The sequence below is a fragment of the Giraffa tippelskirchi genome, chromosome 2, assembly GCF_054371585.1.
Source record: "Giraffa tippelskirchi isolate mGirTip1 chromosome 2, T2T-mGirTip1v1.2.pri, whole genome shotgun sequence".
Lineage (NCBI taxonomy): Eukaryota > Metazoa > Chordata > Mammalia > Artiodactyla > Giraffidae > Giraffa > Giraffa tippelskirchi.
In genome coordinates this window covers 9,941,201-9,966,379 of record NC_137276.1, presented here as the reverse complement: position 1 = coordinate 9,966,379, position 25,179 = coordinate 9,941,201, and the positions used below count along the sequence as shown (strand labels likewise).

The 25,179-nt window shown below is 46.2% G+C and overlaps 1 protein-coding gene across 17 annotated transcripts in view; it reads left to right on the top strand.

Moving 5' to 3' along the window:
* Positions 1-25,179, top strand: part of TACC2 (transforming acidic coiled-coil containing protein 2) — a 228,785-nt gene that overhangs the window by 54,719 nt on the left and 148,887 nt on the right. For all 17 annotated transcript variants that reach the window (XM_081534294.1, XM_081534239.1, XM_081534324.1 and 14 more), the window contains 2 exons: positions 12,635-17,875; positions 18,430-18,543. In XM_081534294.1, coding sequence (XP_081390420.1) covers positions 12,635-17,875; positions 18,430-18,543 — 5,355 coding nt within the window. The remainder of the gene's footprint in view (positions 1-12,634; positions 17,876-18,429; positions 18,544-25,179) is intronic.

Genomic DNA, 25,179 nt, shown 5'->3' with positions numbered 1-25,179 from the left:
TTGGATGACATCACCGACTCGACGTACATGGGTTTGGGTGGACTCCAGGAGTTAGTGATGGACAGGGAGGACTGGCGTGCTGGGTTTCATGGGGTCGCAAAGAGTCAGGCATGACTGAATGACTGAACTGAACTGACCTTCATATAAATGGTATTAAACAGTATATATACTTTGGTATCTGGTTTCTTTTACACACTACTACTTACTAATTTTTTTAAATTGTTTTTATTGTGGTTTAAAAAGGCAAAGCGTTCCATTTACCACCTTAACCAATTTAGTGTTTAGTAGTACCATTCAGTAGTGTTAAGTATAACACGTGTTATAGTTTCTTAGTTTCTTAAGGTAGAAACAGGTCATTTTTCTTTGAATCTTCTTTTTTAGTATAGGTGCTTGAGTGTCTTAAAAGCCACTCTAAATGCTGCTTTAACTGTATCTGACACATTTTGATATTTGTGTTTTCATTTTGTGCAAATACTTTCTAATGTATCAATTTAATTTCTTCTTTGACTCATAGGCTATTTAGAAGTATATTATTTAATTTCCAAATAGTTGGGGATTTTCCAGTTACTTTTCTGTTACTGATTTCTAATATAATTCCACTGTAAGCAGATAATATACTTTGAATAATTTAAATCTTTTAAAATTTATTGAGATTTTTTAATGTGTAGAATATCATCTGTCTTATAAATGTTTCACTTACACTTGAAAAAAATTAATTCTGCCACTATTGACTAGTGTTTAATAAATGTCAGTTGGTCAAGTTGGTTGATAGTAGTTGTTCCAGTCCTCTGTATCTGTGCTGACTGTCTCTCTCCTCTATCGATTATTGAGAAAAGTGTATGGAACTATTACCTTTTAATTGTGGATTTGTTCATTTCTCCTTTTATCAGTTTTTGTGTTAGGTACTTTGAACCTCGGTTATTAGGTCGATAAGCTTTCAGAATGGTTACATCCGCTTAATGAATTGGCCTCTTTTTCATTATGATAACCCTTTTTCCACTTGGTAATGTTTTTGCTCTAAAATTGGCTTTGATGTAATATAGAGACAACAGCTTTCTTTTGATTAGTGTTTTCATGGTGTATCTTCCCCCCCCTTCATTTTCTGACTCTTAACAGCTGTGTGCTTGTTAAGCAAAGTTTGAATTGCCTTTTTTTGTAGGCAGCATAGAAGTTGGATCTTGCTTTTTCAATGCATTCTGAGTATCTCCACCTTTTGACTGGAGTGTTTATAACATTTACATTTAACATGATTATTAATGTAGTTGGTTTAAATCTACAGTCCTATTGTTTTCTCCGTCCATCTATTGTTTTGTTCATCTTCCCTCCTTTTTGGCCTTTTAAAAAATTTCATTATTTTTATGATTCTCCTTTACTTCTGTTTAGACTTATTAGCTATAGTATTCGTGTTATGTTAAATGTTTGCTTCAGGATCTATAATATATATCTTTGATGTAGCACAATCTACTATCAAGTGATATTGCACCTTTCATGTATATTAGAAGAATCTTGCAAAAGTATACTTGCATTTCTCTACCTTTGGCCTTTGTGCTATTGTTGATATACATTTTACTACATGGATGGAGGAGCCTGGTAGGCTACAGTCCGTGGGGTCGCTAAGAGTCGAACACGACTGAGCGACTTCACTTTCACTTTTCCCTTTCATGCACTGGAGAAGGAAATGGCAACCCACTCCAGTATTCTTGCCTGGAGAATCCCAGGATCGGCGGAGCCTGGTGGGCTGCCGTCTATGGGGTCGCACAGAGTCGGACACAATTGAAGCGACTTAGCAGCAGCAGCAGCAGCACTACTACTGTGTTACAGATTCTACAGTATATGTTATTTTTGCTTTACATAGCCAATTATCTTTTAAAAGGTACTTAAATAATAAGGAAAAATGACTACATTTACCTGCATAGTTAGCATTTCTGGTGCTCTTTATTCTTTTATATAAATACTGATGGCCATCTGGTATTATTTTCTTTTGATTTAAGGGACTGCCTTCAGTATTTCTTGAAATGCTGATCTGCTGGTCTTGAATTCTTTTAGCTTTTATATGTCTGAAAAAAATTTTTATTTCATCTATGTTTTAGAAATTGATTTTCACTGGGCAAAGGGTTGTAAGTAGACAGTTTTTTTCCCCCTTTTATTGCTTTAAAGATATTACTCCATTGTATTGTAGCTTGCATTGTTTCCAACCAAAATCTGATGTCATCCTTAAGTTTGTTCTTCTGTCTTTTTTTTTTCCCACTCTGAGTGAAGTTAATATTTTTTACTTTTTCACTGGTTATAAGCAATTTGGTTATGATGTGCCTTGGTATAAGTTTCTTCTTATTTCTTATGCTTGAAATTATTAATAGTTAGATTTGTGGGTCTGTGGGTTTACAGTTCGCATCATATTTGGAAATTTTGCAGTCATTAGTTCTTCAAGTGTTGTTTTGGTTTTTTTTTTAATCTCCCTGCCTCCCTGGGACTCCAACTACACACACCTCCAGATGCTTGAAGTTGTCCTATAGTTCACTGATAATCTGAATCTGTTCGTCTTCTTCTTTTTTTCAAGTCTTTTTCTCTTTGTGTTTCATTTTGAGAGAATTTCTATTGCTATGTCTTCAAGTTCACTAATTTTCTCTGTAATGACTGATCTGTTTTTAATCCATCCCAGTGTGTTTTTCAAATCAGGAACTGTATTTTTCATCTCTAGAAGTTTGATTTAGGTCTTTTTTATGTTACTATCATCCATGTCTATACTTAACACGTACTTGACACTCTAGCATCCAGTAATACTCAATGTCCAATTCATAACACATGTACTTTTCTCTGGCATCCTGAACATATGTACTACAGTTATATTACTTTGTGAAAAGTCTTTGTGTACTAATTCTGTTATTTGCCCAATTTCTGGGTTGGCTTTGATGAACTGAGTTTTCTTTTCAGTATGGGTCTATTTTCCTGCTTCTTTGCATGCCAGGCACTGTGGACTTTACGCTTCCAGATTCTGGATATTTTTGAATTCCTATAAATATTCTTGAACTCTGCTCTGGGATGCAGTTATTTGGAACAGCTTAATCTTTTGGGGTTTTGCTTTCCAGCTTTGTTAGGAGGGACCAGAGCAGTGTTAGTTTTCTCCACTACTGAGGCAAGACTCTTCTTAGTACTCTAACAGATGTCCCGTGAATTATGAAGTTTTCCACCCTGGTTGGTAGGAATGGGATCTATGGCCAGCCCTGTATTAGCTTTAAGGATTCTCTCTTATAAACCTTGCGGGTGGTTGGTACCTAGTCTCATGTGGTTTCCATGCATTTACACGCCAATCAGTATTTTGTGTATCTCTGGAGTTCTCTTTTTGTGCAGCTTTCGCTTCTTGGTAACTTGTCTTGGGAACTCTAGATGCCTTGGTCATTGCTGACATCCAACTTCATCTTCTTGAGTCAGGGAGACTAACTGGCTCAAGCTGGGATCCCCCACCCTGAGCCATTTTCTCCAGGCCATAAGCTGAGGCAATAGCAGGGCTTCCTCTGCTCCTTTCCATTTCCAGGAATCACTGCCCTTCCTCTCCCATGACTCCAATAGAAGCCAAGCTCCTATCAGCCCAACCCCCTGTTAGTTAATAATTCTTTATATGATATTTTCCAACCCTGGCTCCCTGAAAACGTTGGAAAATATACTGTATCAAATTTCTTTCTTTAAATGGAAATGCAGCAAAAAACACCTGGCATTTATTTTGGGAGCAGTGGGGAGTCCTTCTAGAAAAAAAAATAATAAGAGAGAGGATGCCAGGAGCAAGAGTTGTTTCTTTTTTCTCTTCAAGAGCAGCGTGTATCGCATACACTTGCTGTCTCTTGTGTCTTTTTTACAGCCTCAAATGGCAACTTTGACAGCAATTAATCTTCCAAAATGCGTCACTGCTGCTGTGTTAGGGCCGGGAAGGAGCCTAGGATGGTCTTTATGTCTTTGACATTGAACCAGCTTGGCCCCCACTAATGTTGACTCATCACCCTCACCCGCCCCCCTGCCGTGTAGACCAATGGAATTACAGAGAGACACATCTCAGCAAAATGGCTTGTGGCTGAGGATTGTTCTAAGAAGAAATCCTTAGTCACATTTTCGAACTCAGTCTCACACAGGCAACATTGGTAATATCTTCTTTTTCAGAGAGTGGCCCAAATTCCCTGAAAGATTTTTCAGTCATCAAGAGAAAACTGCATTATGTTCCCTGTCTTATACTTTGTTGGCTAAGAGAGGAAAATTTTTCTAAAATATGTTAGAAGCCTTATCAAGAAGGAATACAACAAAAATATGTTTACCACTATTTCTTATTCAAAATACCCTTGTGGTATCCAAATAAATGTCCCATAATCTAATCATATGGGCAAAACTGTCATTTGCATTTTTCCAAGGATGACTGGTAGGATTTAACTTGCAGTTCAGGAGATCTTCATAGTCTCAGTTAAATATTCTGCCCGCTTTCTTGATTTGTGCTTATTAGAGTTTTAAAAATCTATTTTTATTGTGCATAAAAATAAATATCTCTAAGAAAGCAAAACTATGGTTACCAAAGAGCACAGTGGAGACTGGATGGGGTGGTGGAGGTAAATTAGGAATTTGGGATTAACATATACACACTACCATATATAAAGTAAGTAAATCACAAGGACCTACTATATAGCACGGGGAACTCTAGTCAGTATTTTGTAATAACCTATAATGGAAAAGAATCTGAAAAGGAATATATGTGCGGTGTTGTGCATAGTCGCTCAGTGACCCCATGGACTGGAGCTGCCAGGCTCCTCTAGTCCATGGGCTTCTCCAGGCAAGAATACTGGAGTGGGGTGCCATGCACTCCTCCAGGGGATCTTCCCAGCCCAGGGCTCAAATCCAGGTCTCCCACATTGCAGGTGCAGGTGGATTCTTTATCATCTGAGCCATCAGGGAAGCCATATATATTTATATATATATATATATATATATATATGCATAAGACAAACAAAAACTACCTGTATACGGCATTAAAGACATTTAATGACTAATTGTGAATAACATTTATGGAAATTTCTCTTCGTGATCACATCTTACTAATTTTACTGCCCACCCCCCCAGATATCTCCTCTAATGGGATTGTAGTTTTATTTTTGATGTTTGACTGTTAAGAAGCATCCAAATGACCAGAAATAATTATTATGCCAGAAATGTATTTAAGTGAATTTCTCTTTTCTTGTGCTAATATGAAGTACAGTGACAGACAGAAGGAAGAGACACAGAATTCATTCCAGCTACAGGGAAGGCTTGTGGGTCACACTTCAAGCCAAGCACTGAAGCTGGGAACCACACAATTGCGTCAACCCCCACATGAGGGTTGCTGAGAAAAATTGATGACAGGACAGTTTTTTAACTTTCTTTGGAATTCAGTTGCCTGTACCCACCTCCACTGTGCTGGATAATGGAGTCTCATGAGTGTGCCAACACACTGACCTTTCAGTAGTTCAGTTCCGTTGCTCAGTTGTGTCCAACTCTTGGCGACCCCATGGACTGCAGCACGCCAGGCCTCCCTGTTCATCACCAACTCCTGGAGTTTACTCAAACTCATGTCCGTTGAGTCGGTAACGCTATCCAACCATCTCATCCTCTGTCATCCCCTTCTCCTTCCACCTTCAATCTTTCCCAGCGTCAGAGTCTTTTCCAAGGAGTCAGTTCTTCGCATCGGATAATGGAGTCTCATGAGTGTGCCAGCACGTTGACCTTTAAGTCATATAAAAGTTCACGTGGCAAAGTGTAGGCTAAATATTAAGAGTGCTTTGGTGTTTTATCTGCCCTTGCACATACCTCTTTCTCCCCAATAACTCTTTAGACCCTACCAATATTTTCCTTTCATCTGTTGCTTGAATTGCTTAAGCATTGTGGTCTTTCTTTTTTCTAACACAGAATGAGCACAGAAAAGAGTTAAAAGTGCATTTAAAATACACAGCTGAGTCTGATGGGGCTGCCAAGGTCAGCAGGCTCCCTGGCGTCCATGTAGGGAGTGTTGTTTGGGCAAGTTAGGACCGTGAATGTGGATTGGACCTAATTTGCTAGGATCACAAAGAAGTTGCTGAGGAGGTGCCTTTCTCTGTGAAATACCATATTATGGTTGTTAAAGCATGGCGGTCGTCATCGCCTTATTAACTTGAGAGTTCTTTGCACAGATCACTCAGAATGTAAATTTCTTCTCTGAAGTCTTGAATGGTGAGCCATACCCACAGTGCAGGAGTCAACCTAAGTGAGCAGTTATGGTGTCAGTTAAAAAAAGTATTTCTTTGCTTATTTATTCATCCCATTGTCAACTGAAAAAAAAAAAAAAGCACAGCATGAGAGTTGTGAGTTAAGTTTTACTGGGGGCAAAATGAGGACTATAGGCTGGGAGACAGCATTTCAGAGAATTCTGAGGAACTGCTTCAAAGAGGTGGGGGGAAAGTCAGTGTTGTATATGATTTCAGTGAAGGGGGTACCTGCAGTCAAGCATGCATCTTGGTAGAAGCTTGCTGCTAGTCATGAGAAGATGTCTCCATTAATGATTTTAGTCCTTTTCTAGATATGTGAGTGAAAAAATTGGTTTAAAGCTCAACATTCAAAAAACAAATATCATGGCATCCAGTCTAATTGATGGGGAAAAAGTGGAAACAGTGGCAGATTTTATTCTCTTGGGCTTCAAAATCACTGCAGATGGTGACTGCAGCCACAAAATTAACAGGCGCTTGCTCCTTGGAAGGAAAGCTACAACAAACCTAGATGACATATTAAAAAGCAGAGACATTACTTTGCTGACAAAGGCCCATATAGTCAAAGCTATGGTTTTTCCAGTAGTCATGTATGGATATGAGAGTTGGACTATAAAGAAAGCTGAGCGCTGAAGAATTGATTCTTTTGAACTGTGGTGTTGAAGAAGACTCTTGAGAGTGCCTTGGACTGCAAGGAGATCAAACCAGTCAATCCTAAAGGAAATCCGTCCTGAATATTCATTGGAAGGACTGATGCTAAAGTTGAAACTCCAACACTTTGGCCACCTGATGTGAAGAGCTGACTCATTGGAAAAGACCCTGATGCTAGGAAAGATTGAAGGCAGGAGGAGAAGGGGACGACAGAGGACGAGATGGTTGGATGGCATCACCAACTCGATGGACATGAATTTGAGCAAGCTCAGGGAGATAGTGAAGGACAGGAAAGCTTGGAGTGCTGAGTCCATGGGGTTGCAAAGAGTCAGACATGACTGAGTGACTGAAAAACAACCACCTATCCATCCATCCATCCGTTCATGCACACACCCATCCATCCATCCATCCATCCATCCACTGACACATTCATATATTCAATGTTTGCTATATGCCAAGCACCAGAGACATAATACTTAAAAGAGGCAAGACTCAGTCTCCATCATACTACAGAGGGAGAAATGGTCATCCTTCTTGATGGAGAATGGAGAAATGGTCATCCTTCTTGATGGTAGCCATGACTAGTGCCCTAACTCAGTGGGTCTGTCGAAGGAGATCTGATCCCAGAGGCCAGGCCACGGAGGCTTCACTGAGAAGTGGAGATTGGGTCTGAGATTCTCAGGGAGAAGCAGGAGGGCTCCAGCTCCAGGAAGATGCAGGGATGGGGAGGTCTGCGTGGGATGCAGCAGGAAAGGCAGGCTGGGGGCACACCTGACTGCAAACTGAAGTCATCACCAGAGGGTCTTCCCACAAGGGTGACAGGATCAGGCTTTCAAGTCTAAGCCGTAGTTCTGGCTGCAACCTGGAGAACAGAGAGCAGGGGCCGGAGTGGGTGGGAGAAGAGTTTGCTGCCCTGGTCCAGGAGAGGCGAGGCCAGCAAGTACGGGGCAGCCAGAGGCGGCAGGAGCCTGGAGCCAGGCGGGACTTGATCTCACTTTGCACCAGGAGCTCTGCTTGCGACCCGGGTCTGGTCTGGAAGCTCTGCGTGGATAGTTTTTCATCTGTGCATTGAGAGGCTGGGCGACATCCACTCTGCCTGGCTACTGTGTGGATTACATGTCATTAGAACTGAAAAGTGCTTAGCTTGGGCTTGGCCTTAGTAAATACTCAGGATGTGGCAGCTGTCCATCTTGGCGATTTTGCTTTATGCTTTTGCTGGTTCCCTTGAAGCCTGGTAGTGCAGAGACCATGTTTGTTTTTCCGCTAGCCAGTCTCCTTCCTCTTCTCAAGCATTCCTAGTTGGCTTGAGTGTGCGTCTTCGGAACTACGCCTTAGGAACCCATCTGGATGTGATTGTCTCCAGCTCGGGTGGTGGGGAGGGCCTCCTCTGCATCTCCATCATCTGCTCAGCCCTTTGCTGCAGCGAATCAGCCCTCCTCCCAGGTCTCTGCACCCTGTGCTTCTCCCTTTGTTGGCGGGGGGCATCAGGGCTGCACCGGGGAGGCTGTAGTCCCTGTGCTCTGCCCTCCTCAGCTCAAAGGCAGTGCCCCCCTCCTTTGGGCTGAAAGCCTTGCATTTAGAACATGCTGCCCAGCCCACAAGAGCTCGCCTTTAGATTCTGAGCTGAACCTCCATCCTACACGTTTTTGATTCCATCCTGAAGCACAAAAGGACATTGTGCAAGCTCCAATTAATACAGGGCCCTTACAGATCACTTTTTAGAATTTTTCCTGCCCTTGGGCAAATCTCCTCCTGGTGAGTGACTTTAATCTGGTTTAAAAATTGGCTTCTGATGGGCGATCACAGAGATTACGGGTACTCAGTTCAGGTGAAAGAAAGCCAAGACTGGGTCCTTATTTTGAAGGGAGTCCATGTTCACACTCTGGGGGATGTATTCCTGGTTGCTCTCTTATAAGACTTGCAGGTCTTCAAGGTGCCCCAGTGGAGTGAATTTACCATCCTGTCCCCAGACGGTCGTGACTTCAGGCAGCCTGAAGGGAAGCCACACACTGCTGAGTTGGCCACTGCTGTCAGAGGCAGATCAATAAAGCCGCTTTGTTCATTTGTTGCCAGTGCAGAGGGAGCTGTGTTCTGTACTTCTTGAACAAGCAGACATCAGTAGGGATGCTTCATTTCTGAATTACATGCCACTAATCTCATTAGCTACTAAAAGATTTGACCCCCTACTTAATGAGTGGAACACAATTAAGCATGAAGTGCTTATTAAAAGGAAAATAGCCAGATTCACAAGTACAGAGTTGCTGGTTCTGGAACAATCCATTGAATTTCAGAAATCCTGCTCTGCAGAGGCCAAGTCAAGGAATGTTATCTGCACTCCTAGTGGTTTCACACTTGTCCATCAGTATAAAGCCAGGACTCTCTGTGGGCACGTCTGTCCTAGTGACCACTTGAGGATTGGAGGGATTCATGTAACTTAACCCTCTTTTAGTTGTCTTCCTTGCTCTTGTGAGCCTTGCTTTTTGTCTGAAAATGTTAATCTGATTGAGATAGCAGCCAAATCTCTCTCGGGTCCATCTGAAATATTTCCAGTGTCATATGTGTCATATGTGCAGAGGCATTACTTTACCAACAAAGGTCCATCTGGTCAAAGCTATGGTTTTTCCAGTAGTCATGTATGGATGTGAGAGTTGGACTATAAAGAAAGCTGAGCGCCAAAGAATTGATGCTTTTGAACTGTGGTGTTGGAGAAGACTCTTGAAAGTCCCTTGGACTGCAAGGAGGTCCAACCAGTCCATCCTAAAGAAAATCAGTCCTGAATATTCATTGGAAGGACTGATGCTGAAGCTGAGACTCCAATACTTTGGCCACCTGATTCGAAGAACTGACTCATTGGAAAAGACCCTGATGCTGGGAAAGATTGAAGGCAGGAGAAGGAAATGACAGAGGATGAGATGGTTGGATGGCATCACCAACACGATGGCCATGAGTTTGAGTAGGCTCCAGGAGTTGGTGATGGACAGGGAAGCCTGGCGTGCTGCAGTCAATGGGGTCTCAAAGAGCCAGACATGACTGAGCCACTGAATTGATATTGAACTGATGTGTAGAGATGGGCATTAAATCAGGATGACTGGTGTAGTGCAACCTGTACATACCTTCTTCGAGGATGTTATGTGATGTCACGTACAAGTTATAGATGGGGGGTTTGGTGAGAGGCTAGAATGGAGCCAGGTAAAGAGCCTCTTGCCTTCTGTCTCAGTTCAATCAGTTCATTCAGTTCAGTTCAGTCGCTCAGTCATGTCTGACTCTTTGTGACCCCATGAACCGCAGCACGCCAGGCCTCCCTATCCATCACCAACTCCCGGAGTCCACCCAAACCCATGTCCATTGAGTCGGTGATGCCATCCAACCATCTCATCCTCTGTGGTCCCCTTCTCCTCCTCCCCTCAATCTTTCCCAGCATCAGAGTCTTTTCAAATGAGTGAGCTCTTCGCATCGGGTGGCCAAAGTATTGGAGTTTCAGCTTCAACATCAGTTCATTCAGGCTGCTATAAAAATACCATAGACTGGATGGCTTAGACAACAGACACATGTTTCTTGTGATTCTGGAAGCTAGCAATCTAATATCAAGGTGCCAGCAGATTTCAAATCTGGTGAGGACCCACTTCCTAGTTCATAGGTGGATGCCTTCTCTGGGAGTCCTCACATGGCAAAAGGGTCAAGGGAACTCTCTGGGGATGTCTTTTATAAGGGCACTAATCCCTTCATGGGGGCTCCACCCTCATGACTTAATCACCTTCCGAAGACCCTCCTTTCCTAATACCACTGAGAAGGTTAATAGGTAGGAAGGCCAGAGGTCCCCAAGTGGCAGGAGGAAATAGACAGCAAGTGGCAGACATTTCCCCCCCCATCTCTGTTGAGGACACCTGGTTCTGCCTGAACTTAACTTTTCTCAAACCTTGAGGTGACCAATGCGTTTTTCTTACAGAAGTGTTTTTCTTGAGCTATGTTAATGAAACTATGTATTTGCTTTGAAATTTGCCTTTCTTCAAACTGGTTCACCTAAGACAAACCTTTTTTTTTCTTTTCTCAGAACTTGGGCTGATAATGGCTCAGGAAACCAATATTCATGTCAATTGTTTTATGGCCAGGGATGACAAACCTTGTGCCATCTATCTCAGAAATGCATACTGTGGGAGAGGGGCCTTGAGGTGTCTCCCTTGTCTGATTAACAGCTTGCTAACAGACATAAAACACCTTGCTAAAAACTAGCAAGCAGGCACTCTTTCTGTCCCCTTCTGATGTCTATGTCAGAAGTTTTCCCTATCTCTATTATGCTTTTAAAATAAAACTTTGTTACACAAAAGCTCCCTGTAGTCAAGCCTCATCTCTGGCCCCGTACTGAATTCTCCTTCCGAGGCCATGAGTCCCAGTATAGCATATGGCTTGCAACCTCAACCTTTCACCATCATCTTGGGGATTAGTTTTCAACATATGAATTTTGGGGACACAAGCATTCAGTCTCCCTCCTTGAAAGTTTTTGCTTTTGGAGGCAGCAGAGAATGAATAAGAAGATCATGGCCTGTCAGATTCAAGTTTAACCCCTCTGTTCTCAGGGTTCTTCTCTGCAAAAGAGCAGTAGTAATATCCATCTTGCAAGGCTATTGGTAGGGTTAAATGAGATAATCCATGTAAAGCACTGATGTTCAATAAATTTCATCCATTAGTATTTTCCCAACTTTTCATTTTGGAAAATTTGAAACCTTAAAAATGTTGAAAGGATAGTAGAATAATATCCAATATACCTGTTGCAATAGTTTATTCACAGTGCCATAAGAGAAGCCCACAGACTGGTAGCTTCAACAACAGAATTTTGTTTTTTCACAGTTCCAGAGGCTGGAATTCCAAGGTTAGGGTTCTGGCAGAGGTGGCTTCTGGTGAGACTTTTCTTCTTGGTTTGCAGATGGCACCTTCCTGCTGTGTCTGCTATGCCCTCTTTGTCTGTATGAGTAACTCCTGGTATGCCCCCTCTTCTTACAGGGACTTCAGTTCTCCTGGATTAGCACCCTACTCTTATGACCTCAGTTAAATTTAGTTACCTCCTTAAAGGCCCTGTGTCCACATATACAGTCACATTATGGATTAGGACTTCAGTATGGATTTTCAGTGGGACACAGTTGAGTCCCTAATTGTTGTTGTTGTTCAGTCACTAAGTCACGTCCAACTCTTTGTGACCCCACAGCCCACCAGGCAGGCTTCCCTGTCCTTTACTGTCTCCCAGACTTTGCTCAAATTCCTGTCCATTGAGATGATGATGCCTTCCAACCATCTCATCCTCTGTCATCCCCTTCTCCTCCTGTCTTCAATCTTTCCCAGCATCAGGGTCTCTTGCAATGAGTCGGCTCTTTGCATCAGGTGGCCAAAGTATTGGAGCTTCAGCTTTAGTGTCAGTCCTTCCAGTGAATATTCAGGGTTGATTTTCTTTAGGATTGACTGGTTTGGTCTCCTTGCTACTTAATTTCCCTGTTCACTACTGACCAGTATGGAAGACCTCAGACTGAATGTTTGAGATTCTCTGCATTAATTTTTGGAGAAAGTCATGGTTATGGGTGCGGTGGGATGGGGAGGGAGCTCTCTTCATGGAGAGGATGAGCCAGATGAGGATGGTGTGTTATATCCTTTAGTGGGAGAGGGACGGGGTGATTCTGTTTGTGCTGTACTCTCTCCTTGCCATCCATGAGAACTGATAAAACATTAAATGTTTTCATTGTTGGCAGCGTCTGGCATGGAGGTTCCAGCTCTGCTTCTGAGGGTGCTGCCAGCCCAGACCCCTGCCTCGTGTCCCCGGAGGTGACTGAGCTAAGGGAGCACCCACAGGCAGCCAGAGGCCCAGAAGATTCTCCACGTCCCAGCACACCGGAGCCCCGGGAACGGGAGAGTCCCTCGTCCTCCATGCGCTTTGCCGAGGGCCCCCCGGAAGGTTGCTTGGCAAGCCCAGAAGGGGAACCTGAAGATTGGCCCCTGGTTCAGCCCCGTCAGAGGGAATATTCTCCAAATGGCCCAGGAGAGGCCCCGGCAGCCTCTGTCCCTCAGGACGACAACTCGACTCAGCACAAGGTGGCTTTTGCCGTTCCCAGTGCCAGAGGAGAGACAGGCTCGAAGGAAGAAGAAGGGCAGAGACTGCCTTCCTCCAGCTCCACTGACCAGTTGCCAGGAATTCCACCAGCTGCTCCTCCAGATCCGATGAAGGTGCAGCTGCATGGAGAGGATGCCCGGCCTGGTGATTTCGAGTCCCAAGGGCAAGAGGCTGCAGCTGGCTTTCCATGGCCAGAGTCCTGGCAGGGAGCCCCCAAGACCCCTGCCGCCCAGCTGGGCCAAGAGAGCTCATCCAGCCTGGAGGAGCCTCCCCTAAAACCCGAGACCTCGACTTCCCAAGAGCTGGCCACCAAGTGCCCAGTGGAGGGGCTGCCTCAGAATTTCACCGATGACGCGGGATTCCTTGGGGCCTGCCCTCCCACTGGGACCAGTTCAGAGGCCACTCAGGAAGCCGAAGCGAAGGCTGATTCCCAGGAAAGCTGCCAGCAGCCGATGGAAACATTCCCGCCCGCAGAGCTGCCCTGGGATTCATCGGGTCCTGCCCTGGCGCCGGGGGACAAGGGCTCTTGGGAGGAGACTCTGGGTGCCCTTGATGCTCAGGGTCACTCGCAGTCTGGGAGCCGAGATGCTGAGCCCGGTCAAGTCACCTGGGCTGCGACAGGTGACCAGCCCGAGGGAGTTTTGTTCATGAGCCCTGAGCCTGCCCCACATGCTGCAACCGAGGATGTGGGTCCAGCTTCAAGCCTCTCCTCCCAGCCAGCTGCTCTGGCCTCTGTGGCTGCAGAACAAGCCAGGGAGATGGTTTCCATGGCCAAGATGCCTGTGCTCACAGATCCGGCTACAGAGCGGGCAGAAGCAGGGTTGTCAGGACCGGAGAAGCAAGCATCAGACCTCAGAGGAGAAGGAGAGGGTCTGGAAGGAGGCCCCAGAGAGATTCCTGCTCCTGCCCCCCTGGAGGAGAGGGCAGAGCTTGAAAATAGGGAGCTAAGCCATGTAGTCCAACCAAAGGTTCCAGCTCTCCCCGCTCCCAGTGTATCAGATGAGAGTGCCAGCAGGTCACCAGGGCCAAAGGATGAAGCTGAGCCCCCCGAAGGCCCAGCTGTGGCTAAGGAGGAAAGCAGAGTCTCTGGGGCTGATCCTAGAGGACAAGGAGCAGCCCCAGGGCCCCTTGATGGTGCAGATCCTGGGCATCTACAGGCAGAGCAACCCGAGGCCTGGGGCTGCAAGCCTGACCCAGAGGTGAACAAGGACGAGGTTTCACAGCTGCCTGGTGATGAGGAGAGCAAAGGCCTTCCGAACACAGTCCTAGCACAGCCACTCGGAGAGGAGATCCCCGGGCACGCGGACAGGTCCGACTCTCTCTCAGAAGATGTAACTTGGAACGTGGTGGCCCATGGGATGATGAGAGAATCCCAAGTGGTCCACTCATCGGGCTCACTGCACCAGCTCCCTGAACAGCATCCTGGCCCACTCTCTGGGCCGGAAGGAGCTGGTGAATGTGTTCTTCCCCGGGGAGCCATCTGGGCGGGGCCGGGACCACAAACCAAATGTCCTGACACCCTTCAGGACGTGGAGGGACTGGGAAGAATGGACTCTCTTCCTGCTTTAGAATCTGAGAAATCGGACTTCCTGTTGGCTCCTGCTCCAGAGGTCGTCCCCAAAGCCCAGGAGGCGGAGAGCATGCCTGAAATAAAGTCGGGGAGCCACCCATCCGCACAGACGCCGGGCCGTGTAGAGGGGGAGGGCCTGCTGACACCCCCCGACCCCCGTGGGCTGGGGTGTGACGCAGCTGGACAGGAAGTCCCCGCTGATGGGCCCCCTCCCCCTGAGAAGGAGAACTGGGCAGTGGACTGTGGGCTTACGATGCTCAGCCTGGAGCAAGATCGGCAGGGAAACCTGTCCTGCTCGGGGGACAGCGGTATAGGAGTGACTGCATCCGAGAGGCCTTTACTGTGTCCTGAGAACCATCTTCAGACATCCCAGACACACCCAGAAGCATCGGTCTTCGATATGCTCAGGGAGATGTCCCAACGTTGCGAAACCAAGGAAGAGACTTCTCCAGGTGATACGGATTTTAAGAACCTGGGTGCTGATTCTCCGCAAATCCATATACCCGTGGAACCTCGGGAAGATGTGAGCTTATCCACTCATGGAGGAAAGGAATGGGCTTCTGAAACAGAACTTCAAAGTGAGCTCCCCAAAGGCAGTCTGTCTGATGCTCCGCGTTCACCTCCCGGGGACACAGTTCCGGAGAATCCTACGACCGAGAAGTCGCAGTTGTCAGCACCCATGAGACCTGAGTTGCCTGCACTCGGGGAGAAGGGGCAAGAGGGAGAATGCAGCGGCAGTCAGCCATCCAGGAGCTCATCTCCTGCAGCGGACACCTTCCAAGATGCTTCTCTTGCAGGTAGCTTGAGCAGAAAGGAACATAGCTGTGCTGGGCAGGGGCCACACGAGTCCCAACAGGAGCTGGTTGACGGGCTGAACGCCGGCAGCCAGCATGAAGAAGCATGTCTTGAGGATGCAGGCATTTCAGGAGCAGCTGACTCTTGGCCCCAGCTCCAGGACTTAGGCAAGACAGAGAAGGCAAGTGGGAACACTGTGGGGGCCCCGCCTTGTCAGCCTGACTCAGTAGCTCTCCCGGAGGCAGCTCACAGCCAGCTGGTTCCAGCACCTGCCAGCCCCCGAGTCACACCCGCCCAGGATGCTCCAGCGAGAGAGGCAGGTGAAGAAACCCAGGACGGCAGGCAGCAACTGGGGTCGGTCCCACAGAAGGAAATGGAGCACCCCGCTGCCTCTGATGCAGAGGTCCCAGAGCTTTCTGGAATTTTCCCATCAGCTGAGGATCAAGGTGTGGATGGTGCTGAGACTTATGGGAAGGCAGATGGAGGAGCCCTGGGGATGTGGCAGGCTCCAGGGGTGCCAGGCTCCCTCCAGACAGAGCAGCGCTCCTCCCCTGGGGAAGAAGCTTCTACCTCTGCTTTAGGTGAGCAGCTCTCGGCCAGCTGCCAGGATGCCTGGCCACTAGCCAGGGAGCTGGCTGGGAGTCCTGGGAGCGTGGAAGATCTTTCTGCAGCCCAGGTTATCCCCGACCCAAAGAGGCTCCTGCCGTCTGGACCCCTGGAGGAGGCTGCCCCTGGCACTCCTTACCTGCACATCGAGGGTGCTGCCAGGAAAGGGCTGGAAGACAGCGTCGTGAAAGCTATTTCACCCGAAGGCCCCGGAGCCCCTGGTGAAAGCCCTCGGGAGCCCCTGCTTGCCTTGGAAAAGGCCTCCTCCACGGAGGGCTCTGCTGAGTCCTCCCTCTCGCAAGCAGGAACTGCAGGTGAGGGAATCTCTGCAGTGCCAGCCAGCCCTGGAAGCCCCACAGCTGGGACCTCGGAGGGTCCTGTGGACTCCATGCCCTACCTGGACAGGATGCCGTTTCTGGCCAAGGGTAAGCAGACCACGGAGGAGGAGAAACGGTCAGGAGCAGAGCCCAGTGAAATTCCAGCACACCCCGTCAGTGAGGAGAGCAAGGTAAGGGAAGCAGCAAGAGAGACCGAGAGCAGTGGGGAGAGGATGCTAGAGCCTTCCAAGGATCCCAGGTGGGGAGCATCAGCTGGTGTAGACGCAAGCTGCAGGCAGACTGGGATGCTCGCTGGGTTGCCTGATTTCAGGAAGCACATCACCAAGATCTTCGAGAAGTCTGTGCTTGGAGCCCTGACCGCTGATCGGCCCCAGAGCACACAGGGAGAAAAGGCGGGAGCTGGGAAGAGGGTGATGGGCAAGGACCTCACAGTGCCAACCCCAGAGAAGATTCCAGATGGGACTCAAGGAGTGGCCGTCGCCCCTCTCCCCACCCTTCCCGCTGGTCTCTGGGTAGACTCAAAGGAGAGGAAGCAAGAGCTGGCTGTAGAGGCTGAGATTTCTCGTCTGGGTCCCCAGAATCCAACTCCAGGAAAGCTGCCGGGGCTGGCCTGGCTGGCTGCAGAGCACACCCTGCCGGGGACCAGTGCAGGAAAGGAAACGAGCGAGGCCCGGCAGATGCTGGCGGACAGCAAGGACCCGGAGGGGGCCGGGGAAGGCTGGTGGCCGGGACCTGGAGGAGGCCAGGCCCATTCACCGCAGGCCCGTGGCCCGCAGGAATCAGCTTCGGGTCTGTCTTCACAGGCGGCTTCTCCAGAGATTTCCGGAGCTGACTTGCAGGTGGCTCCCCAGAGCCATGGAGAAGGAGACTCAGGTCCAGATGACAGGATTCCTTCGGGAAAACAGTGCCAGGAAATAGCCAGCCCGGACAGTCCACCCAGAGAAGATGGTGCCCGGGGCTCTTCTCACCCAGGGGCTCTGGGTGACACGCCAGGATCCACCTCTGCCCAGGGAGCATCTCCCCACGGGGACGTCCCAACTATGCCCGAGGCCGTCAGTGAGCCCTGCACCCTAGACCCGCTTGGGGGTGAGAGGAGGCGTGCAGGTGCAGCTGGCATCTCGGAAACACAAGATGCCCTGGGCACCCAGGGCGCCCCGGAGCCCCCAGCTGGGGAAGTGGCAGAGAATCCACTGGAGCCCGGCTTGGAAGCCGGAGCTGCTGGGAAAGCAGAGGGTGACGTCACTTTGAGCACAGCTGGGACCGGGGCACGTGTGTCTGAGGACCTGCCTGAAACAGGTACTACGAGAATGTTCTCCGGTGCGGTGGCTGCCTCGGCTGTGCCAGGAAGCCCTGGGGACCCAGGCTGCTTGGAAGGGGCTCTGAGGATGGATGCTGCAGTGGCCCCAGATGGGGGCCACCCAGCCAGGCCCCCACAGACCGAGGAGCATCCCAGGCCTGAGCTCCCTGCTTTTGCGGAGAACAGGAAGATGGGTGTCTCCTCACCACCAGAACCTGACGAAACTCGGGACCTAAAGCCGCAAAACCTGGATCCAGAAGCAGTGGACGCTGAGAGGTACTTAGAATAAATTCACACGCTAATGCGGGGTCAGCTGTAAAAGTGATTCCCATTTTTAAAAGTCAAAGTGATGAGTGGCTTTAAAAAAGCTACATTTTCCCATATCTAATTGTTTAAATTTCCCTACTTACAATCTCTGGATGTGCTGAGAGTCTGGAAACATGTGAGAAATGGTTTGGAGGCATGGGAGCAGTCTGTTTAACACATCTTTTTTCCTTTCCTTGTGTTCTTTAATTCTTCTAACTGAAACTGTTTGTAAAGCATGAAATGTTTACAGGCCAGCAGTGGACTATGGGGTCATAGGTTATGGTCAGTCAGACTGTTTTTCTGGAGTCCAGATACATTTGCTTTTGAATCTGGATTTATTTATGCAGAGAGGCCTAAACGATCCCAAAGCATCTCAAAGCCTTTCACTGCCTGAAGCTAATTTTTTTTTCTACAGATTTTCATGAAGTAGCCACTTAAAGCTTAAACTGAGAAATGGGCTTTTCCATAGGACATGGAGAGAAATGCCCTTTCTAATATATGTTGCTTTCTTTACATTATACCAGAAAAAGCCCCAAGGCTGGCCCATCCACGTTACCTTTGGTTCCTGAGAAGGATGCTCCAGATATCACGGATGAAGTCATTTCAGATGATGCCAGGAGTGCGGGAGAAGCAGAAAGGTCAGTGAAAAGGCATCAGCCTTTGGAGAACCCTGTCTTCCTTTGGCAGAGACATGCTGGGTGTTTTACGAAGGATAGTACTGCTAATATATGCATCTTAATTTAAGAAAGAAGCACCTAGCCGTTCTGATTCTTGATACAGTGCCTGAGATAACTATGATCTCCATTGCTTGTAAAAAGGAGTTGTTTTCACATCTGAGCTTATCTTTGTTTTTCTTAACAGCTTTATTGAGATGTAATTCACATACCATCTCATTTGCTCAGTTAAGGTATACAAGTCAGTGGCTTTTAATATATTCACAGAGTTGTGCAATTCTCAACTCTAGTCAATTTTAGAACATTGTCATCTCCTCCAAGAAACCCTGCACCCCTTAGACAACACGCCCCATATCTCCTAACTCCCTGAGCCTGACTCCTCCTAATCTAGCTCATTACCTTTTGAGGTAAATGGGTTCAAGTCTGATTTAATCTTGAGCAGGGATGTCTAATCACCAACAGCAGTCATGCCTCCTAGAGATCTCGGGAGGAGGACAAATGACAGATGCAACAAGGAATCCCAGACCTTCACACTTTGCAGTGTACCTGCCTGTTCTTTCCTAAGTGAAATGCCATCCGTGGCTGGGCACCAGCTGCTGCTGGGAAATGACATCCTTCAGGGGAGAGAGAGGTGTTTTGGGCATAGACACATTCTGAACAAGCTTTGCAGCATCCTTAGCTCTTTGGCTGCTCCAGAGCTGTGTGTGTGTGTGTGTGTGTGTACGTGTGTGTGTGCACACATGTGAGCAAGGCCGGGTTGGATTTTAAATTAGTACCTGTGGCTAGCCCAGAGTATCCTACCAAACAGCTGCAGGCATTTTGTAAATGATTTGATGCATATTTTGCAAACGCCAAAAGAATGCATGATCACCTGTTTTTCGAGTCTGAGCGCTTGCACCCAACTGCCTTGCCTTCCAAACGAGGGCAACTCTCATAACTCTGGGCCAACAGAGTTGCAAGCCCTGTTGCTAAGACACATGCAAGTTTAATCTGCACTGAACACTTGTCTCTGCTGCTGATTTAGCACAAAATTCCCCACAGCCCTTGCTCATATGTATTTTTGACATTCCCAGTAAAAGTATAGGAAAAGACGTCTAACTTGAAAAATCCTCCCCTTCCTCTCCCCACAAATGTTATATTAGCTCTTTCTTCAGCCCCCGGATGTTTTATCAGCCTTCCTGGAGAGCAAGAAGGTCTTAGGACCAGTTCAGTTCAGTTCAGTCGCTCAGTCGTGTCCGACTCTTTGCGACCCCATGAACCACAGCATGCCAGGCCTCCCTGTCCATCACCAACTCCCGGAGTTTACCCAAACTCATGTTCATCGAGTCGGTGATGCCATCCAACTATCTCATCCTCTGTCATCCTCTTCTCCTCCTGCCCCCAATCCTTCCCAGCATCAGGGTCTTTTCCAATGAGTCAGCTCTTCACATGAGGTGGTCAAAGTATTAGAGTTTCAGCTTCAACATCAGTCCTTCCAATGAACACCCAGGACTGATCTTCTTTAGGATGGACTGGTTGGATCTCCTTGCAGTCCAAGGGACTCTCAAGAGTCTTCTCCAACACCACAGTTCAAAAGCATCAATTCTTCGGCGCTCAGCTTTCTTCACCGTCCAACTCTCACATCCATACATGACTACTGGAAAAACCATAGCCTTGACTAGACGGACCTTTGTTGGCAAAGTAATGTCTCTGCTTTTAAATATGCTATCTAGGTTGGTCATAACTTTCCTTCCAAGGAGTAAGCATCTTTTAATTTCATGGCTGCAGTCACCATCAGCAGTGATTTTGGAGCCCAAAAAAATAAAGTCTGACACTGTTTCCACTCTTTCCCCATCTATTTGCCATGAAGTGATGAGACCAGATGCCATGATCTTAGTTTTCTGAACGTTGAGCTTTAAGCCAACTTTTTCACTCTCCTCTTTCACTTTCATCAAGAGGCTCTTTATTTCCTCTTCACTTTCTGCCATAAGGGTGGTGTCATCTGCATATCTGAGGTTATTGATATTTCTCCCGGCAATCTTGATTCCAGCTTGTGTTTCTTCCAGCCCAGTGTTTCTCATGATGTACTCTGCATATAAGTTAAATAAGCAGGGTGACAATATACAGCCTTGATGTACTCCTTTTCCTATTTGGAACCAGTCTGTTGTTCCATGTCCAGGTCTAACTGTTGCTGCCTGACCTGCATACAGGTTTCTCAAGAGACAGGTCAGATGGTCTGGTATTCCCATCTCTTTCAGAATTTTCCACAGTTTATTGTGATCCACACAGTCAAAGGCTTTGGCGTAGTCAATAAAGCAGAAACAGATGTTTTTCTGGAACTCTCTTGCTTTTTTGATGATCCATCGGATGTTGGCAATTTGATCTCTGGTTCCTCTGCCTTTTCTAAAACCAGCTTGAACATCTGGAAGTTCATGGTTCACGCATTGCTGAAGCCTGGCTTGGAGAATTTTAAACATTACTTTACTAGCGTGTGAGATGAGTGCAATTGTGTGGTAGTTTGAGCATTCTTTGGCATTGCCTTTCTTTGGGATTGGAATGAAAACTGACCTTTTCCAGTCCTGTGGCCACTGCTGAGTTGTCCAAATTTGCTGGCATATTGAGTGCAGCACTTTCACAGCATCATCTTTCAGAATTTGAAATAGCTGCACTGGAATTCCATCACCTCCACTAGCTTTGTTCGTAGTGATGCTTTCTAAGGCCCACTTGACTTCACATTCCAGGATGTCTGGCTCTAGGTGAGTGATCACACTACAGTAATTCAATAAATAATTCATGATTTGATGTTTTAATCACTTTTAATTTTAAAATTATAATTTCTAAGTTAACATTAGATTATGTGTAAGGTGTAGAAAAGTATAAGGAAAAAGAGAAAAATCCACAGCCCCACCACCTAATGATTACTGGTATTTATCATGTTAGCGTGTGCACAGACACACATTATTTTAGGGTAGTTTCATCCACTGTTTTTTTTTTTCTGTTTAAATTCTCAGAGTCCTTTTTTCCTGCTGCCATCAGAACTCTTTGCAGACATAAATCTTAGTGGCTCAAAGTGTATGACTTATCATAGTTTACAGAGCAGTAGATATTGACCTTAATATAATGGGTGTTCTGTGCACTTTGCTCCGATTGAGGATTTGTTGGGTGATAGACTTTCAGATTCTTGAGTTGTGCTGTTCATTTTGGCAGCCCTGGTCACATGTGTACGGAGATGTGCTGTGAGGGTAAAACGCATCTCAAATGTTGAAGATTTAGTGTTGATAGCTTGTGGTGAACGATGTCAGATTAGCGATCTCCGAAGAAGATTTAGCTTCAGGACCAGGGACCAGGTTTGATCACTCAAGAGCTTTTGTGTAGCAGAGTTTTATTAAAGTATAAAAAGGGACAGAGAAAAAAAAAAAAAAAAGGGACAGAGAAAGCTTGTGACAGGACATCACAAGGGGGACGGAGAGTGCGCCTCTCGCTAGTCTTATCAAGAGCTTATATACTTTTACCAGACCTACTCACTCAACATACATTTTAAATGAACAAGATTAGACCTAACAATAGAAAGGTCTTACCAGACCTGTTCCCACAACCTACATCTTTTGTTTTATTGTGTAATCATTAGCTCTAGGCTTAAAGAAAATAACATCTTATGTGACTAAGACTAAGGAATGTAGGAAAAAAAGTGTGTCCTTTTCTCCTCCTTGAGAGCCCTGGACCCATTTCTCCTTGAGGGCCCCAGACTCCTTATCAACCTACTGAAGGATGAGTTCTCTCAGTGTGAAGAAAGGAATACAGGGAATTCCCTGGTGGTCCAGTGGTTAGGACTCTGCACTTTGAACTAGAATCCCACAAGCTGCATAGTGCAACCAAAACAAACAAACAAACAAACAAACAAGAAACATCATTAATAATTTTTATATTGTATGTTAAAATGGTAATATTTTGGATGTACTGGGTTAGAATATGTTATTGAAATTAATTTCACATTTTTTTCTTGTTTTTAATGTGGCTACCAACATTTAAAAATTACTTAAGTGGCTTTTGCATTCATGACTTGCATTTGTGACCTGTGTGGCCTTGAATGCTTAGTTGTGTCTGATTCTTTGAGATCCTATGGACTGTAGTCCTCCAGGCTCCTCTGTCCATGGGATTTTCCAGTCAAGAATACTGGAGTGGGTTGTCATTTCCTCCTCCAGGGGAATCTTCCCAACCCATGGTCTACTTCTATTTAGATCACTTGCTTTGCTCTGGTCCTTGAAGGACATGAGGATGGACGAGGGCTCACCTTTCCTGTGCTTTGGGTTCATAGGAAAAAGGCCTGCTACTCTCCCATTGGCTGAGGGTTTCCAGAAAGAATTCCAGGTGGGGTGACCTCTGGCTCTTGTCCCTCGAGGGCAATTATAGGAAAAACCACATCTGAGCAAATGGACCACAACAGAGTCTACTTTATGCTCAGTAGACAATCAAAGGTCTCCAGAAGGTACAGACCAGCTCTGTCCAATAGAAATAGGACATAAGCTGCAAATATAATCTTAAATTTTCTAGTAGCCACATTCAAAACAAATAGAAATTATTAAAATTGTTAAAAATTTTAATTAAAATTAAATAAAAATAAAAATTATTAAAATTTATTTTAATAATACATTTTAAGTGACACAATATGTGGACTTCCCTGGTGGCTCAGTAAAGAACTTGCCTGCCAATTCAGGGGATTCGGGTTCAATCCCTGGGTTAGGAAGATCCCCTGGAGAAGGAAATGGCAACGTACTCCATATTATTGCCTGGGAAATCCCATGGACAGAGGAGCCTGGCAGGCTACTGTCCCTGGGGTTGCAAAAGAGTCGGGCATGTCTTACCAACTAAACAACAACAACAAAACCCAATATATGACAGATATTATATATTATCACTTCAACATGCAATCAATATATAAATTATTAACTTGGTATTCTGCATTCTTATTTTCATATGAAATCTCTGCATGCTGGGGTGTATTTCATACCCACAGCAAATCTCTGTTTGGACTGGTCACACACCAAGTCCTCACCAGTTCCATATGGTGAGTGGCTGCCACCTGGGACACCCCAGCTCCTCCCAGAGCTCTCAGAGTCATCGAATGATCCATAAGGCCAAGCCTTCCCACAGGGACCCCAAAGGCCCTCCTCTCTCAGCCCAGCAACTTCATTCCTACCTTAACACCAGGGCTGGGAATGCTTCTTTAAGCTCAGTAGCTCCGGTGGACCTTTCACCCTGAGGGAGCTGTGCTGTGGATCTGAGCAGGCCTCAGAGAAAGTCGGGCCAAAGTTCGGGGGGGTATGCATCCTGGGAACAGCAGGTGCTGCACATGAAGGTGAAATTCGGCAGCAGTCTGGGGGAGGTTGTGTGGTCACACTGTGGCAGATGCTACCAGGAGCTGGGTGGTGGTGGAGTTTGGGTTCACACCCAGGTGTGTCCCTTACTGGTTTCATATCTAATCTCAGTTTGCCCATTTGTAGAATGGAGAGGTCACAGCTGTAATTGCCTTCCTGAGTTGCAGTGAGGGCTAAGATACGTGATCAAATGCAGTCGTGGCAGAGGTTAGGTTTTCTCTTTTCAATTCTGTGGGATGGGCTTTTCTCCTGCCGTGGACTGAGTGGCCAGTGTTCATCTTCCTGGGGTTGAGGTTCCAGCCTGGCCATCTTTCTTTTCCAGAACTAACTTCTTTGTCTGTTAAAATGTCGTCATGACAGAGGAGAGGGAATTTTTTCTTACCCCCTACTGCCCACAACAATCTGCTTCAAGTTTAAAAATGTTGAGATTGTGTTTTATTGTAAAACTTTATGTGTTTTTTTATTGTGTATTATATTTCAACATAAAAATAAGGCTTTGAGTTGCCATGAGAAGAAGCAAGTCAAAACCAGATTTTCTATTCTCTTGGTTATCGGGTGACACAGTTCTGTTTAATCTACTGAAATTTGGAGATTCTTCTGACTTGTTAGAACTGATCCCACCGATCAGACTCAGTACGTAAGAAATGTCTCTTTTCTGTCTTGGCAACAGGATCATTTGATAACTCAATCTCATTTCCATGTAGATGCAGGGAGCACAGATATTTTGCTGCTTTATTTACCATCTTTTGAAGTCAGATTGGGTCTGCTGGTGCATATGCTGCAGGTATCCTGTGGCTTTGCTTACCTCCACCTAAGGGGTACATATGCACCCAACTCCAAGAAACAGGTGATGACAGACAGCTTGGCTATGGACTTCTACATACATTGTGTGGTCCCTCCCTGTGGAAGATTCTGGAGCCCATAGATTTTATTTTTAGAATGTTCTACAGAAGATGCTTGAATTGATGTTAACTTTGTATGCATACAACTGACTTCAGGGGAGGGAAAGTCTATTATTAGAATTTGCTGTTTTGCTTTCACTCTACTGATGATCAGATGTGTAGTTCTGAATCCATTGTGGACGTCACCAGGCTTGCTTCTGCTGAATATTTATTTAAAGGGGTCTCTCTTTTCTTCCATTTGAGGAAATGGCTGGAAAAGTATCATTTTCAATTACTAGTGCATTTGAGAGAATTAAATCATTCCCAGATGCTTCAGGTCTTTGAGTACACCTAGGCTCAACCAC